Source organism: Rhinatrema bivittatum, chromosome 6, assembly GCF_901001135.1.
Source record: "Rhinatrema bivittatum chromosome 6, aRhiBiv1.1, whole genome shotgun sequence".
In the NCBI taxonomy this organism is placed as follows: domain Eukaryota; kingdom Metazoa; phylum Chordata; class Amphibia; order Gymnophiona; family Rhinatrematidae; genus Rhinatrema; species Rhinatrema bivittatum.
This window is the reverse complement of record NC_042620.1, coordinates 369,047,851-369,064,979: the sequence shown is the minus strand read 5'-3', so window position 1 is coordinate 369,064,979 and position 17,129 is coordinate 369,047,851. Positions and strand designations below refer to the sequence as shown.

Below are 17,129 nucleotides of genomic sequence, written 5' to 3'. Positions count from 1 at the left end.
AGCATATTGAATATCATTGAGCGTGTATTGCTAACCGCTTATTGCTGAGAGCATATTGAATACCATTGAGCGTGTATTGCTAAGAGCATATTGCATACAATTGAGCGTGTATTCATAACCGCATATTGCTGAGAGCATATTGCATATCATTGAGCGTATATTGTTAGCCGCATAGGGCTGAGCGCTTGTTGTCTTCAGCGTATATTGCTGCCGCATATTATTTCTAAGCTCCTGTTCTATTACGCGTATATAGCTGCCGCTTATTATTATTGAGCGCCTGTTGTATTAAGTGTATATAGCTGCCGCTTATTATTATTGAGCGCCTGTTGTATTAGGCGCATATTGCTGCCGCATATTATTATTGTACGCCTGTTGTATTAAGCGTATATAGCTGCTGCTTATTATTATTAAGTGCCTGTTGTGCTAAGCGCATATTGCTGCCGCATATTGTGCGCCTGTTGTATTAAGCTCATATTGCTGCCGCATATTATTATTGTGCGCCTGTTGTATTAAGCGCATATTGCTGCCGCATATTATTATTGTGCGCCTGTTCTATTAAGCGTATATTGTTGCTGCTTTTCATTCAGCGCATACTTTTCAATGGAACAGAACGCCTCAGCGTCTTCAGCGGGGGCGCCGCCTGCCTCCGGCAATAAAGCCCTCGGCCTCTGCTCCGCATGCCAGCTTCGAGCCACGCACAGTGAAGAGCCAGACTCCCTATGTGTCCAATGTGAGGAGGCCGTGGGACCCTCGGGCCAGGACCAGTCTCAGCCACGATTTGCTGACAATTCCCCAGGGGCTACCCCGGATTTAGCGGTCAGTCTCGACCAATCGGGAATCCCGGGAGATCTTGTACCCCGGCGATTAGAGGCTGCTTCAATTTCCTGGGTGGATCTCTTTAAGGGGATTCATGCCTTTGTACAGATGAAACGGCTTCCCGTCCAGGCCCTGCGGTTCCTGCTGTTTCTGCAGTTCCTGCGGTGGCTGCCGCTGCGGTGGCTGCTGCGGCTGCCGCTGCGGTGGCGGCTCCTGCGGATCCTGTTCCTGGACCCTCACACCCTTATCGTGAGCGGGACCTTCCGCTGCTGGACAGTCCAGATCAGTCAGACCAGGAGGTTTCACCGGACGAGTCCAAACTCCCGGACGAGGGGGAACTTCCCCCAGGGATTGAGCCCTATAGAACCATGAGGCGGTTCTTCCCTAAGGAGGATCTCTCCAACCTGGTGTCTCAGTGTCTGGCGGAGTTGGATATTACAGGTCCCAGCGCTAAGGTACCCTCTGCGCAGAACCCCCTGCTGGAAGGTCTTCGTCCTACAGCCCGCCATTTTCCATTCTTGCAAGCAGCACAACAACTGATAGATTTAGAATGGGCGGCACCAGCGGCTTCCTTCAAAGGGGGCCGGGCCTTGACGGGCATGTACCCACTGGCACTGGCTATCCAGGAGCTGCTGGCGTGCCCTCAGGTGGATGCCTTGATTAGCGCTGTGGTCAAGTGCACTACCATTCCAGTTGAAGGGGGGACGGCCCTCAAGGAGCCTCATGACCGGCGACTGGACGCCATTCTGAAACAGACTTTTGAGGTGGCAGCTCTATCTTTGCGGATCGCTACCTGCTGCACAGTGGTGACGCGTGCCTGTTTGTCACAGGTCAGGAACAACGCTCCAGCAGCAGACATGGAGTCAGCTCTCTCGTTCCTCATGGATGCTGCATCAGACCTAGTCCGAACAACAGCCAAGGGGATCTCATCCTCCGTAGCTGCCAGGAGGCAGCTCTGGATCCGGAAATGGTCAGCCGATGCTCCTTCAAAGACACGCCTCACCAGATTGCCCTTTAAGGGCTCTTTCCTGTTTGGCAGCGACCTTGATAAACTGGCCAGCACATGGGGCGCTTCTCCAGTACCTCGACTGCCAGAAGATCGGTTCAGGAGGAACCAGCACGCCTTTCCAAGGCCCTCCAGGGGTAGAAGCTCTCAGCGCTTCGTTCCCTACAGGAGTCGCTACCAGGCACCTCGTCCTCAGGCCCGGAATCAGTCCTTTCAGACCAAGCAGCGCAAGAGGGGAGCAGGCCCGGGCTCAGGTCCTGGCCGCACCTCACAATGAGAATCCGCCGATCCAGCTGGGGGACGGAGCCATAGGGGGCAGGTTAACCCCCTTCTACCCCAGATGGGTCGAGATTACGTCAGACCAGTGGGTCCTCGCCATCATCCGAGAGGGGTATTATCTGGACTTTCATCACCACCCTCCGGACAAGTTTGTGGAATCTTCCTGTCCCACACACAAGAAGGCAGCATTGGAAGCTACCCTGGCGAGGCTCCTGTCCTTGAAAGCCATCATCCCAGTACCTGCCTGGGAAGTGAATTCTGGACACTATTCCATTTATTTCATGGTACCCAAGAAAGGGGGCACCTTTCGGCCTGTACTGGACCTCAAGTCAGTCAATCGATACTTAAGGGTCCCGAGGTTTCGCATGGAAACTCTGCGCTCCGTCAAGACCGCAGTACAGCCAGGAGAATTCCTCACGGCATTAGACTTGTCGGAAGCCTACCTGCATATCCCGATCCATCCGGATCATCAGCGCTACCTACGCTTCAAGGTTCTGGGACGCCACTTCCAATTCCGGGCTCTGCCCTTCGGGTTGGCCACGTCACCGCGGACCTTCACCAAGGTGGTCGTAGTGGTAGCAGCGGCACTCAGACGGGAAGGAATTCTGGTCCATCCCTACCTAGACGACTGGCTGATCAGGGCGAAATCTCGAGAGGAGAGCCATCGGACAACCGACAGAGTGATCGCCCTTCTGGAAAGCTTGGGCTGGGTAATCAACCTCAGCAAGAGTTGCCTACAGCCTTCCCAGTCACTGGAATACCTGGGAGTTCAGTTCGACACCCAGGCAGACACAGTCAGTCTCACTGCCAAGAGAAGGTTGAAACTTCAGACGCGTATCCAGTACTTGATGGGAGCCAGTCGGCCCATAGCTTGGGATTATCTGCAGATTCTCGGTCTCATGGCATCCACGCTGGAAGTGGTACCTTGGGCAAGGGCCCATATGAGACCTCTACAACACTCCCTGCTCTCTCGCTGGAGCTCCCGTCTACGGAACTGTTCCACGCACCTACCTCTGCCGGCCAGAGTACGGACCCAGTTACGGCGGTGGTTGCAGTCCAACCACATGAGCAGGGGGTCGAAGATGTCCTCCCCCATGTGGACTCTGCTCACCACAGATGCCAGCCTGAGCGGCTGGGGAGCACACTGCGAAGGACTCGCCGCACAAGGGCGGTGGAACAGAGAAGAGTCCGCGTGGAACATCAACCGTCTAGAGGCTCGGGCAGTCCGATTGGCATGTCTTCGATTTGCTCACAGACTGTAGAACAGAGCAGTCAGAGTGATGTCCGACAACGCCACCACGGTGGCATACATCAACCGTCAGGGCGGAACCAGAAGCCGACAGGTATCTCTGGAGATCGCCCCACTGATGGCTTGGGCAGAGGCGAATCTTCAGGACATCTCCGCCGTCCACATTGCCGGGAAGGACAACACCACGGCAGACTTCCTCAGCAGAGAAAGCCTAAATCCGGGAGAGTGGCAGCTGTCACCCACAGCCTTCCAGATGATTGTGGATCACTGGGGATTCTGGACATGGATTTACTGGTGGACAAGTCCAATGCTCAAGTACCCAGATACTTGAGCCGCAAGCACGACCCGTTCTCACACGGAATCGATGCCCTGGTTCAGACATGGCCTCCAGGGACTCTGCTATACGCCTTTCCTCCGTGGCCTCTGCTGGGCGCCATCATCCACAAGATTCAGAAACACTGGGGCCTAGTTCTTCTAGTGGCACCAGACTGGCCAAGGAGACCCTGGTATGCGGACATGAGAAGACTACTGGCAGGGGAGCCTCTTCCTCTGCCTCCTCTCCGGGACCTTCTACGTCAAGGTCCCATCCTCCACGAGGATCCGGCTCAATTCTCTCTTACAGTCTGGCCATTGAGAGGGCTAGACTGAAGAAAAGAGGTTACTCTGAGCCGGTGATAGATACACTCCTCCGAGCTCGCAAGTTTTCCACATCCCTCGCCTACGTAAGGATCTGGAGAGTATTTGAAGCATGGTGCGACACTCACGGCACCAATCCACATGCGACCACAATCCCTATTGTGTTGGATTTCCTGCAAGATGGACTTCAGAAGGGTCTCTCTCTCAGCTCCATCAAGGTTCAGGTGGCTGCGCTGTCTTGCTACGGCCCCAGGAGGGATGGCAAGACCATCGCCAAGCACCCAGATGTTTCTCGCTTCCTGAAAGGAGTCAAGCATATCCGTCCGCCACTGCAGTGGCCTGTGCCCTTATGGAACCTCAACCTTGTTTTGGATTTCCTCGCGGGATCCACCTTCAGACCCCTTCGGGGCCTGTCTCTCCGTACTCTAACCTTGAAGATGGTGTTCTTGCTGGCTGTATGTTCAGCACGACGCATCTCAGAGCTACAAGCACTGTCCTGCCGGGATCCATTTCTCAGGATCACTCCTGAGGCTATCCATCTTCGCACGGTTCCCTCCTTTCTACTGAAAGTGGTTTCACAGTTTCATCTTAACCAAACCATATCCTTGCCTACCACGGCGGGTTTGAAGAAATCTGAAGAAGGGCGTTTATTACGCCATGTCGACATTGGCAGATTGCTGCCCAGATATCTGGAAGTGACACAAGAATTACGAAAGACGGACCATCTGTTCGTCCTGCACAGCGGGAAGAAGCAAGGTGAAGCAGCCTCGCGGCCCACCATCGCCCGCTGGATTAAAGAAGTTATCAGAGCAGCTTACGTGGAGGCTGGGAAGTCTCCGCCTCTACAAGTCAAGGCTCATTCTACCCGACACAAGCGGCATCCTGGGCGGAATCCAGGATGCTGTCGCCTGCAGAAATATGTAAAGCGGCGACATGGTCCTCCCTCCATACCTTTTCCAGGTTCTACCGTCTGGATGTCCAGGCCAGGGAGGACACAGCATTTGCGAGGGCGGTACTACATGGTCCTCAGGCAGCCTCCCGCCCAGGCTGGGAGTAAAGCTTTTGTACATCCCATTCGTTCTGAGTCCATCTGGCTACACGCCAGGAAATGTTGAGATTACTTACCTGATAATCTCCTTTTCCTTAGTGTAGACAGATGGACTCAGCATCCCGCCCAGCTGCCTGTGTACATGGGGTTTCACTGATTCAAGGTAAGCCATGTCATTTGTTTACATAAGAGCGTACACTCTACCTGGTGTCAACGCCTTCCGGTTGTGACTGCTGGCGGTTTCCAGCTACTATCAATCGGTCAGGGGAATCCTGTTTCACTATTTCACTGAGCGTCAGTACACACATCCATAACAGCTTTTGCAAGGAAGATTACTGAGTTGCTACGCTTCCTGTGGGGGTATATATACCCGTGCTGACGTCAGATCCGTCTCCAACTGCTAGCACGAGCATACAATACCCATTCGTTCTGAGTACATCTGTCTACACTAAGGAAAAGGAGATTATCAGGTAAGTAATTTCAACATTTCCCCTGCTCGAATTCTTGAAAGGGGTGATTGTTTATTTTTGGCTTGGTTACAGAGTATACTGAGCGACTGCAGGTGGACCACTGTCTTATGTACCAGCAGTACAGCAAAGCTTTTCTTCTCTGTCTCCAACTGCTGATAGGACAGAAAAACCCACTTGTCCGGACTGATCTGCGGTTCTCAAGGAAAGATATTAGCAAGTAAGAACAAATTTTTCCTTTCCCCATCACATGGGGAATTTCTATCCATAGAGATCCCACGGTGCATTTAGTTTCCTGCAGGACTTGTATCTTGTTTGACTCTATGCCATCCTTAACATATAGTGCCCACCCTCACCTCTAAAACTACAGTTTACTCCAAAATCGAGAAATTACTACTTACCTGATAATTTCCTTTCCTCTAGAACAGTCAGGCTGGTCCATTGCAAGTAGATGATGCATGCCAACCAGCAGATGAAGGCAGGGATGAAAGACTTGTTGATGTTACTCTTCATATACCTCTGTGCTGACTTCAGCCTGCCAGTAAATTCTGCAAAAGCTGATTGGACACTTTAACACCATAAACCAATCCCATTTTGCTTCTTTCAATCTCTATATCCTTTTTTTTTTTTTAACTTCCAGAAGAACAACCAAACGAAAGAACCAACAAAACAAACAGAAAGATTGGTAATTATACTGACCAAGAGTTTAGGTTCTGAACAATTTGGCAGTCATGGTGTTTCCAGGACCATCTACTATGAACTTAAAGGCATACAACCAGACAGTATAGGAAAGAAACATGGACTGGCTTGACTATTCTAGAGGAAAGGAAATTATCTGTTTCGTAGTTATTTCTCTTTCCTCTTAATTCAATCATGCCAGTCCATTACAAGTGAGATGTACCAAAGCTACTCCCCTGTCCCCTTCAACACTGGCGAGGCAAAGAAAGCATTCTCTTTTACACGAACATCTAGATAATAATGTTTCAAAAAGGTATGGAAGGACAATCACGTCACTGCCTTGCCAATCTCTAGAGATACCAGCTGAAGCTCTGCCTAAGATATAGCCTATGCTCTCATGGAATGTGCTCAAATCTGCTTTTGTAAAGTAACATTAGCTTTCACATACATGGCTGTGACCACTTCCTTTATCCAGTGGCCCACTGTCGCTTTAAAGGTAGCTGCTCCTTTTTGCACATTGCTGCACAACAAAGAGATGATCTGAAGTCTGAACTGATTTGTCACCTTGAGGAAACGCAAAAGATGTCTACGCACATCCAAGGGACTTAGAAGAGCATATTTCACCACATCCACCTCCTGGACTACAGAAGGCAAGGTGGTTGATCGATTTATATGAAAGCTGGATTCCACCTTAAGAAAAAAGGAAGGTACCATACGAAGCTGTCCTCTATCCAGAGGTCAGGAGTCCCCCCCCCAATACTTGCCAAAAGTCCCTGGTGGTCCAGCGGGGGTCCTGGAGCGATCTCCTGCACTCGGGCCATCGGCTGCCGGTATTCAAAATGGCGCCGATAGCCTTTGCCCTTACTATGTCACAGGGGCTACCGATGCCATTGGTTGGCCCCTGTGACATAGTAAGGGCAAAGGCTATCGGCGTCATATTGAATACCGGCAGCCGACGGCCCGAGTGCTGGAGATCGCTCCAGGATCCCCGCTGGACCACCAGGGACTTTTGGCAAGTCTTGGGGGGGTCAGGAGGATGGGGGTTTATCCATTAGTGATACGTTGTATTTGTGGGGGTTCGCCATACGTTTCGTGACCCCCACGAATACAACGAATATGGCATATACGTTGCGGATTGCCAATACGTTGCAAACAAATGCACACCCCTAGCATCTACTTTCAATAAGCAATTGCCACACTATTGCACATTGCCTCTCCTCCCACCCAAAGCCTAAGCATATTGCCTCTGTAACATGCCTGGGCCTTCTGACCCTGGCAGACAGGAGATTTGCAATTGAATTTCCTATGCTCCAGTTCTAGCTGAAGCCACAGGGTCAGCTCAATTGTAAATTATTTTAGGCAGAAACGTAGATGTTCGTTTAGTATTCTTGAACATCACTTCTAGTATTCTCCATTATTCAAACCCTGCTTTAAGAGTGCCTTCTTATAGAAGGAACAAGAACTATGCTAAGAGCTTTTAAGAGCATCTTCCGCATTGCCTTTGTGCCATTATCACTTCTGTTTAGTTTTATTATTGTTCTGCTCCCTGGTTGAGAAAACCATATAAAAATTGAAAAAATTAAGTTGTGGGTGAGGTTAAAGCTGTGAGCAATGGTTTTCCCACTAACCATTCTTTTTTCTGATTAAGAGTTTTATTGAATGAACATAAGTATAACATTGCAAATGACAAAAATGTACAATAGAAGAGGTCATCGTACCAACAATGCATATTAACATGTATTTTTGTCGTAAATTTATGTTACTATCCCCACCTCAGCCCTACCCCCCCTCTTCCCACCCCCCCTATGTGTGATCAAAGCATAATAAAAACAAATCACATAACCATTAAAGTCGGTCAGGGTTATTACCAAGTTATATAGCTGGTTCACCTAAAGATATTATGGTAAGTTGCATGTGCATTAGACCTCTGAGTCAGCCCTTGTCCTTTTCTCTTGCCATTCCCTATATGGTTGCCACAGGCTCTGGCGCCGTATCTCTTCCCAGGAGTTATTACTTCCCATCTTCCCAGGCATTAGGTACAGTTTGTGTAGTCTGGAGGAGACCTGCCCCACTGATAAATGTCCTGCCTTCCTCCACTCTAGGGCTACTTCACATTTTGCTGTGGATATGATAAACGAAATCAGCTTCCCCTGTGCCACGGTCACATCACAGGGTATGTTTAGTAGTGTTTGTTCCGGAGTGAGGGTAATCTCTATCCCCAATATGTTCCTGATCAACTGAGTAACCTGGGACCAGAAGAGCTGTAGATAAGAGCACGACCACCACATGTGGAAGAACGTGCCCTGCAAGCCACATCCCTTCCAGCACCGATCACTATATTTATGGTTAAATCTATGTATTTTAGCTGGTGTACAGTACCAACGCAATAGAATCTTATATCGGTTCTCAGCTAATTGGGAGTATGGGGGGCCCCGTTTGGTACAAAGAAAAATCTGGTCCCAGGCGTCCTCCTCTAAGTTTCGTCCCAAGTCTCTCTCCCAGGCCTTCATGAAAGCTGGTTTTTGCTGTGGATCTTTATTCAGATAATTATAAACCTGGGAAATAGCTTTCCGCAACGTATCAGCCTGATCGCACCAGGCCTCCAATTGTGTTCTGTCCATGGCCAGCTCCCGGCCCACCGACTCGGTCTGAAAAAAATGGCGGATCTGTAAGTAGGGGTATACATCTAGCCCCATTAGACCGTATTTGTCTCGCAAAGTGGGGAAGGATACAAAACTGTCCACCTCCCATAGTTGCCCAAAATGGGTTATGCCCTTCCCGTACCACTGTTGGAAAGGGCCAGGAAATGCACGTGCTGTGAATAGGCGATTTGTCTGGAGGCAGGAACTGTAATAGTATCGTCTGGCTCCAGTCAATTGTCTACACCACTGCGACCACACCTGGAAAGTGGTCTGAGTCGATGCCGCCATGGTGCGCCAGGGAAGGATTGTATTCCTAGGCTGCCAGATTACCGATCGTAAGGGAGTCCTGCCATATAGGGCTTGCTCTATGTGCACCCACTGTTTTTGTTCCCCTTTTCGATTCCAATCGAAAATGGCTCTAATTTGGGCCGCTGCGTAGTACCACTGTAAGTGGGGAACACTCAAGCCTCCCCTCTCCTTTGGTCGATACATAACCCTTCTAGATTCCCTGGGCGGGCGCCTCTTCCAGATGTAGGAGAAGATACGTCTCTGCCATCTATTGAGCACTGCTTTGGGTAGAAGAATGGGTAGTGCCTGAAATAAGTAGCCCAAGCGGGGGAGGACGTTCATCTTCACTTATGCTATTCGACCAAACCATGATAAGTAGAGTCCAGACCACCTATCTAAATCGTTGAAGATTTGATGTAGGAGGGGTGGGTAATTTAGCTTAAAAAGGTCTCTTGGATCCTTACTAATATATACCCCTAGATATTTGATTTTAGTGGGAGCCCAACGGAATTGAAATTGAGTTTGTAAGGTCGCAAGCTCAGGGGTGGGTAGTGTAACATTCAGTAATTCAGATTTTTCGATATTGAGCTTGAAACCTGATACCGCTCCAAAATCACTAAGTTCCTCTAGTGCCCCCCTCAGAGAGTTGTTCGGGTCAGTCAAGGTGAACAAAATGTCATCTGCGAACAGAGACATCTTGTAGGCATTACCCACGAGTTCTACACCTTGGATCGCACAGTTATCTCGCACTCTGATGGCCATAGGCTCTAAAAATAAGGCAAACAGCAGCGGTGATAAGGGGCAGCCCTGTCTCGTCCCTCTTTGGATGTGAAAAGCCTCTGAATACACCCCATTAACCTTTACTCTCGCTGTAGGCTTGTTATAGAGCTGCTGCAGCCAGGTTAAAAATTTGTCCCCAAAGTTCATGGCCTTTAAGGTGGAGAACATGAAGGGCCAATGCACCATGTCAAAGGCCTTTTCCGCGTCCACTGAAAGTAGAACCAGGGGCAAATGTTCCTTTCGGGCCCACCACATCAGATCAGTGATTTTGCGGATGTTATCGGCGGCCATCCTGCCTGGGATAAAGCCTGCCTGATCAGTGTGGACAAGTTTAGTCATAACTCTATTCATTCTGTTCGCCAAAATCTTGGCAAGTAATTTAAGGTCAACGTTAATGAGGGAGATGGGTCTGTATGACCCGCATTGAGAGAGATCCCTCCCAGGCTTCCCCAGGATCGTAATCCCCGCCACATTAGATCCAGGCCACAACTGTCCACCTTCCCTCAGGGAGTTGAACAACTCTCGCAATGGCTCCAGCAGAGAAGTGGAGAATGTTTTGTAAAACTGGGGAGTGAAGCCATCGAGACCAGGTGCTTTGTTTGCCTTGAGGTCCCCTGTAGCCTGCTGGATTTCAATGAGGGATATTTCCCTATCCAAAACATCTTTCTCTTCCTCCGCTAAAGATGGAAGTGTAAGAGAGTCCAAATATCTCTGTATCTGATCTGGGGTGGCCCGAGTAGAAGCTGTATACAGAGTTCCATAAAATTCCTGAAACCTACTACGTATTGCTGGAGGGGACGTTAGGAGCTCCCCGGTTGTATTTCTAATGGCTAGTATTTGATTACGTGTTTGCTTGTGCTTTAGAAACCTTGCCAGTAGTTTTCCCGAGCGATTGCCCCATTCATACTTTTCTACATTCAACAAAAACAATTGGGCTGCCATTTCGGCTTCTGTTATTGCCCTCAAATCTTCCCTTGTTTTCTGTAATTGGCTGTAAACACGCGTAGAGAGTGTTCTCTTATGCTCTTGTGTTAAATGTGTTATCAACCCCATTATTCTTTGTTTCTCTTGTTGCTGGGATTTCTTAACATGTGTGCCTCTAGAGATGAATCTACCCCTCAGCACCGCTTTTAGGCAGTCCCATAACAGAGCAGGTTCCCCGTCATTTGACCCAAAATACTCCTTGATAGCATCCTGTATTTGGTGACAGAAAGTCACATCGCTTAATAATGAATCATTTAGTTTCCAGGATTTAAACTCTGTGGTATCTGGGGTCATCTTGATTTCCGCTGTGACGGATGCATGATCCGACCACGTAATTGGATTAATCTCTAAAGCATCTACCCTGTTCATCAGGGATTTATCCAGCAAATAATAGTCTATGCGCGAATATGTTTGATGAGGAGATGAGAAAAATGTGTAATTTCTAGTTAGGGGATTCAGCTGCCTCCATCCATCTACAAGATTCCATTTAGACATCAGGGATTTCAAACACTTCCTATGGGCTTTAGTACCCTCATTCACACCCCCTGAGTTGTCCACTCTGGGATCTATAGTCAGGTTGAAATCACCCACAACTATTATCACACCCGCCCCTTCCTTGTCCATCAGCGCATCCATCTGCTGATAGAAACCCTTCTGGTCGGTATTGGGAGTGTATATGTTCAGCAGGGTGAAAGTGGTGCCCTGATATTCAAAACAGACTAATAGGTATCTGCCCATGGTATCTCCTATGTGTCTATGTAGTATAAAATTGTGTCCCTGTCTGAATAGCGTGCAGACACCTGTATATTTGGCCGCCTGGCTAGCAGCAGAAAAATATTTATGGGAAAACAGTGGCCAGTTAAGGAGATGTTCGTAGCGCTTCTTTAAATGTGTTTCTTGCAGGCATATCACCATTGCCCCCTGTTCTAAAATATCTTGTCTAAGTAAATGCCTTTTGCGGGGGGTTTGCATCCCTTTAACATTAAGAGAGAATAGTCATAGCGCCATCATGTAATAGTAAAGGGTACTGTAGCTGCCTGGCACATCTCATAATTAGACGCTCTAGGGACTGCCTGCAGAGTATGATTCTGACACTCCGTCGCTAGCATTATTATGTACCTGCAAGCATATAAGAAATGCACAAATATCTGGTAAACACAGTTAGACTTGCCCCTCCCGACCAAACATTGAGGTTTCACACTACCCTGTCCCTCCCCCCCCCCCTTCCCCTCCCCATTCTTATTCCCTCCTGCATGAGCCAACTCTGTTTGGCCTGTCAGGATAGGTATGTGAGATCAGTGAAGTCATAATGGCAGTAAACCCCAACTCCAGTAGTGCCTTCAACCCTTCAAGTAACAATCAAACCTCCATCCAAACATTTAAGAACAAGGATAGGCTATTATCCTGCTCAATTTCAACATAGATATACTCAAACCCAGCTGGTCATAGCAAGTATTAATTCTTTCCATAGCTACTATACGCCAGCCCTCCAACCTTCTTGTTAACCTCTGCCAGTATAGAGTATTCTCAAATATTATAGTTCAGTCCTTCAGTCACCCTCTGGACGCATGGATCCGCTGTTGTTCCGTCTCAGCCTGCGACCACCGTTCTCCACCCGTTGCCAGCGTGGTCTCTCCGGTCCCTCCCTCTGTGGCAATGGCGCAGTTATTTTGACCGGGAACCCGGCTGATGACAAAATGGCCGCCGCTTCTACCACACTGTTGGCTTTCGTAGTGATGCCTTTGATAGTGACTGAAATGCCCACCGGAAACAGCCATCGGTATCTAATATTTTCCTACCGAAGAACAGTAGTCACTGGTTGGTATTCTTGTCGTCGTTTCAGTGTTAGGGGGGATAGATCGGCGAAAACTGATATTTGATGGGATTCCCACTCCCACGATTTCTGCTTTCGCGCCACCGATAGCACCCGTTCCTTTAGCGGGAAGCGAAGAAAACAAGCGATGACATCCCTCGGCTGGTTGCCAACTCGGGGTCCCGATGTGCGGTGTGCTCGTTCGATGTCCACAGTCTCAGGAGTGTCCGATTGCCCTCCATTCTGTTCCTCTGCTATGAAAAATCTGCACAAGGAACGGACCACTTCCGCACAGTCTCCATATTGATCAGTCTCCGGTATGCCCCGGAATCGAAGGTTGCACCTTCGGTTCCTGTTCTCCAAGTCTTCTAGTTTGTCTGAGAGTTCCACTGTTGTTTGATGCAGGGAAATTCCCTGTTGTTGAAGTTTGTCTCTTTTAACTTCTTGGCCTTCCAGCCTCACGTCGCAATCATCGACCCGCCGGCCTATGTCCGCCATTTCCTCCCGTAGCTCTGCCATTTTATCCAACATTTCTCGTTTGTTATTTTTCATATCCTGGCGTAGGTCTTGGAACCATTGCCTGAATTCGGTTCTCGTGAGCATTATAGAGTCAGGATGTAGCTGTACGTCTGTTGTGTCGTCTTCTTGTACATTTTCGATGTCCATCTGCGCTGCTGTGTCGCCTGCCATGGAGGCCCCAGATCCTCCTTCCCCCTTAGTATATGAAAATTGCCGCAGATTGGCACCTTTTTTTTTGGATGTCATGGAGGTATGGAAGATTCGTATTGTTTAAAGCGATATGTGCTCAGCTGGGTGATGGATGGATGCTGATTGAGCTAGTTGTTTGCTCTAGGAGCTCCGGAGTCAGGCTGCCATTCAAGCTCGTGACGTCACCGTCTCCCTCCCACTAACCATTCTCAAGGTGAGAGAGACGTGCTCTAGGACATAAAGTGTAGATCTTGGGCAAAAGATCCCAGGTCTCCCATAGGCACTGTACATGAGCTTGACTTATTAATTTTTTTCTCTGCTTCAGTCTACAAAATTGTAAATGAATAGCACTGATACTCTACCTCATTCCTATATTCCCCTTATGTGATTGTCATAGAAATGCACTCAAGAGTGCTGAGCAGCTATCTATCTCAGAACTGCCTGCATGCATGTTTCTGAAGTGCTGCATTTCCAGAGCTGTGCAGAATTCTACTTGTGTGTTTCAGCTTAGACTTTCAACTCTTACAGACAGAATTATTGCTTAATTAAAACAGTAATATATTTTAAGGTATGTCTAATCTTTTCCTCACGTAATCTAATCTTCTCAGTAATGCATAACAGTTCTGAATTTGAGAATTTCCTTATTTCTCACACTAAAAGAGCTTCTGCTGTCTCTTCTGAGTTTATAAGGCAGAGGCAATGCTGTCAGTTTGCAGCTGATGTTAACACAGAGCATTTATGTAGCTTGTATATTGCCTTTTTATAAAAGATTGCCTCTGTTTTGCAGCTGTTTTCTGGGAACGTTGCAATGAGCTGCAGGACATTGAGAAGATCATGGCTCAGATTGAGCGGGGAGAGGCAAGAATTCAAAGAAGAATCAGCATCAAAAAAGCTCTGGATGCCAAAGTACCTTTTCTTCAACAAATTTCTTGAATAGCTTCTAATAATGCTTTTGGTACTTTCATAACACAGTAGCATAGTTTGTGGATCTTGCTTTTTTGGCCTTCTAGTGTGCTTCCTATTATTCTTTTACATTCTTTTCTAACTGCAGTAAAAGTGAGCAAACACATTCACACAGAAGTAGCACTGACCCAACAGGTTGTCCCTAACCTGGCAAAGATTCTAGCACAAAAGATGCTTAAGTTTTAAATCAAAGAGCACATTGTGGAACATTACACCATTCCCTAGGAATTAATAGCATTAATAAAGCAACAAGAAAACACAAGGATGCACATAGGATATGCTTTGAAAACAAATGCGAGTAACCCCTATGGCAGCCCAAAGGCAGATTTGACTTTATTTGTTGTGATAAAGCATTTTGTCACCATAACTAATCCAGTGCTGGTTATATTAAAATAGTATGCCAGGAATGCCTAGTATTAAAAACTATCTCCTTGTAGTTTTCCTTTTGTGTATTTGTTGATTTGCCTGTGATTGTTTACATTGTATTATTACTGTGACTTTGTTATGGATGGTATAAATGTTCCTTTATCCCAGGACAAGCAGGATGCTAGTCCTCACATATGGGTGACATCATTGATAGAGCCCTATTGCGGAAAACTTTCTGTCAAAGTTTCTAGAAACTTTTGACTGGCACTCTGAGCCCACTGAGCATGCCCAGCATGCCATGATATTCTCAGCCACAGGGGTCTCCCTTCAGTCTTCGTTTTTCCGCACTGTTGTTGGCATCGCGGAGCAGGAGCCTGTGTGAGTTTCTCACAGATTGTCTGACTAAAAATCAGATTTAAAAAGCATTTATTCTCTCCCATATCGGGGTCTCTTGTGTTACCACCGGATGGTGAGTAAATTTAGTCTCTTTTTTACTCTTTGGAGTAAAAATAATTTTCTCTCATTTTTTCTCTCATTTTCATCGACAGCTGTCGGTGAAAATATGGCCACGGGATTTAAAAAATATCCCAACTGTAATCAGACAATGTCCATTACAGATCCACACCTTGAGTGTGGTCTTTGCTTAGGTCAAACACACGACGTAACAACTTGTCCTAAGTGTGCTGAAATGACCGCGAAGGATCGAAAGGCCCGCCAAGAAAAAATGGAACATTTATTCCATCTGCAACTTTTGCCTTCCCCGTCGACGTCTACGCAATCGTCTCCGGCCAGAGTCTCGAAGCATTTAATACTCAAAAAGCATCGTCCGGAAGGCTCAGGGGATCGTTCATCGCAGACCCCATCCGTAGTATCGACAAGGTCAGCGGCGGAACATCGACCAAAGCATCACCATCGGCACCGACACCCATCGATCCCGGAGGCGCTTCTCTCCCCAGAGAAATCGATCGCAAACGGCCTCGGATCCAAGAAACACCGAGGCCTTCGATGCCGAGGCCTTCACCTCCTTTCGATGCACCAATCATCGAACCTCCACAGGGCCCTGTGGAAGGACCATCAACACCTCCACCGCCACCACATGTAGCTGCTCTGCCTGCACCAGCTTTCACAGAGGAATTGACGGATTTTATCCGTCAAGCGGTGCTCCAAGCATTAAAGGACCAGCAACCGTTGATGCCCTCGCCGACATCGATGCCGGTGCCTGCACCGACGCTGGTGCTCCCGCCGATGCTGGTGCCTGCACCAATGCCGGTACCAACACCGAAGTCTGCACCGATACCAAGGCGACCATCGATGCCCGGCCCAATACCAGAACCAATTCCATCGATGCTGATGCCAGTACCTGGGGATCGAGGACAGATGGAATTAGCGCTGTTCCAGCTTTTGATGAACATATTCGACGCAATAGTCTGTGCTCTACCATCGATTCCAGCCAAGCCACAAGAAGATGTCCCTGGATGGATACCATTAGATGATCCACAGCCAGGTCCTTCAGGGATTTCTCGACCACCAAGGTCTTCTCCCACGTCTCCACGTCAAGACGACCCATACGATTCCTGGGAAGACATACAGATACTTCTTCTGAAGGGTTTATGTCTGATCCTTCTCCTCCAGAAGAAAGAAAGAAATCTCCACCAGAGGATTTATCCTTTACAAATTTTGTTAAGGATATGGCAGACACCATACCATTCACTTTGGTATCAGAGGAGGACACAAGACAGTAAACATTGGAAGTCCTTCAGTTCGTGGACCCTCCAAAAGAAGTCTTGTCTATACCTGTCCACGAAGTTCTCCTAGACTTACAGCACAGACTCTGGGAGCATCCATGATCAGTGCCATCCATAAATAAGAGAGTGGACACCACTTATTTGGTACAATCTGTCCACGGATACCAGAAATCGCAACTGCCACATCAATCAGTTGTTGTGGAGTCTGCACAAAAGAAGTCTAAACAAATAAGACCTCATTCCTCCACTCTTCCAGGCAAGGATCACAGATTCCTGGACTCATTGGGCAGGAAAATCTATCAAGGGGCCATGCTAAATACAAGGATTGCGTCATATCAGTTATATATAACGCAATACCAGAGAAACCTGTGGAAACAGATGGAAGATCTCTCAAATTCGTTACCACAGCAGTATCAAGAAGCAGCTCAAACAATAATACATAAAAGACTTGAAGCTGGTAAGCACAAAGTCCGAGCTGCTTATGACAATTTTGAAACTGCTTCCAAAGTAGCGGCCTCTGGCATAAGTGCACGTCGCTGGGCATAGCTTAAGGCCTTGGACCTCAGGCCTGAGGTCCAAGAAAAATTGGTTGATTTGCCATGTGTAGGAGACAACCTATTTGGCTCTAAGGTGCAGGATGCTGTAGCTCAGTTAAAGGAAC

General features: G+C 48.0%; 1 protein-coding gene across 2 annotated transcripts in view; it reads left to right on the top strand.

The window, feature by feature from the left end:
* Nucleotides 1-17,129, top strand: part of SMARCA1 (SWI/SNF related, matrix associated, actin dependent regulator of chromatin, subfamily a, member 1) — an 856,940-nt gene that overhangs the window by 682,468 nt on the left and 157,343 nt on the right. For both annotated transcript variants that reach the window (XM_029607880.1, XM_029607879.1), the window contains exon 22: nt 14,182-14,300. In XM_029607880.1, coding sequence (XP_029463740.1) covers nt 14,182-14,300 — 119 coding nt within the window. The remainder of the gene's footprint in view (nt 1-14,181; nt 14,301-17,129) is intronic.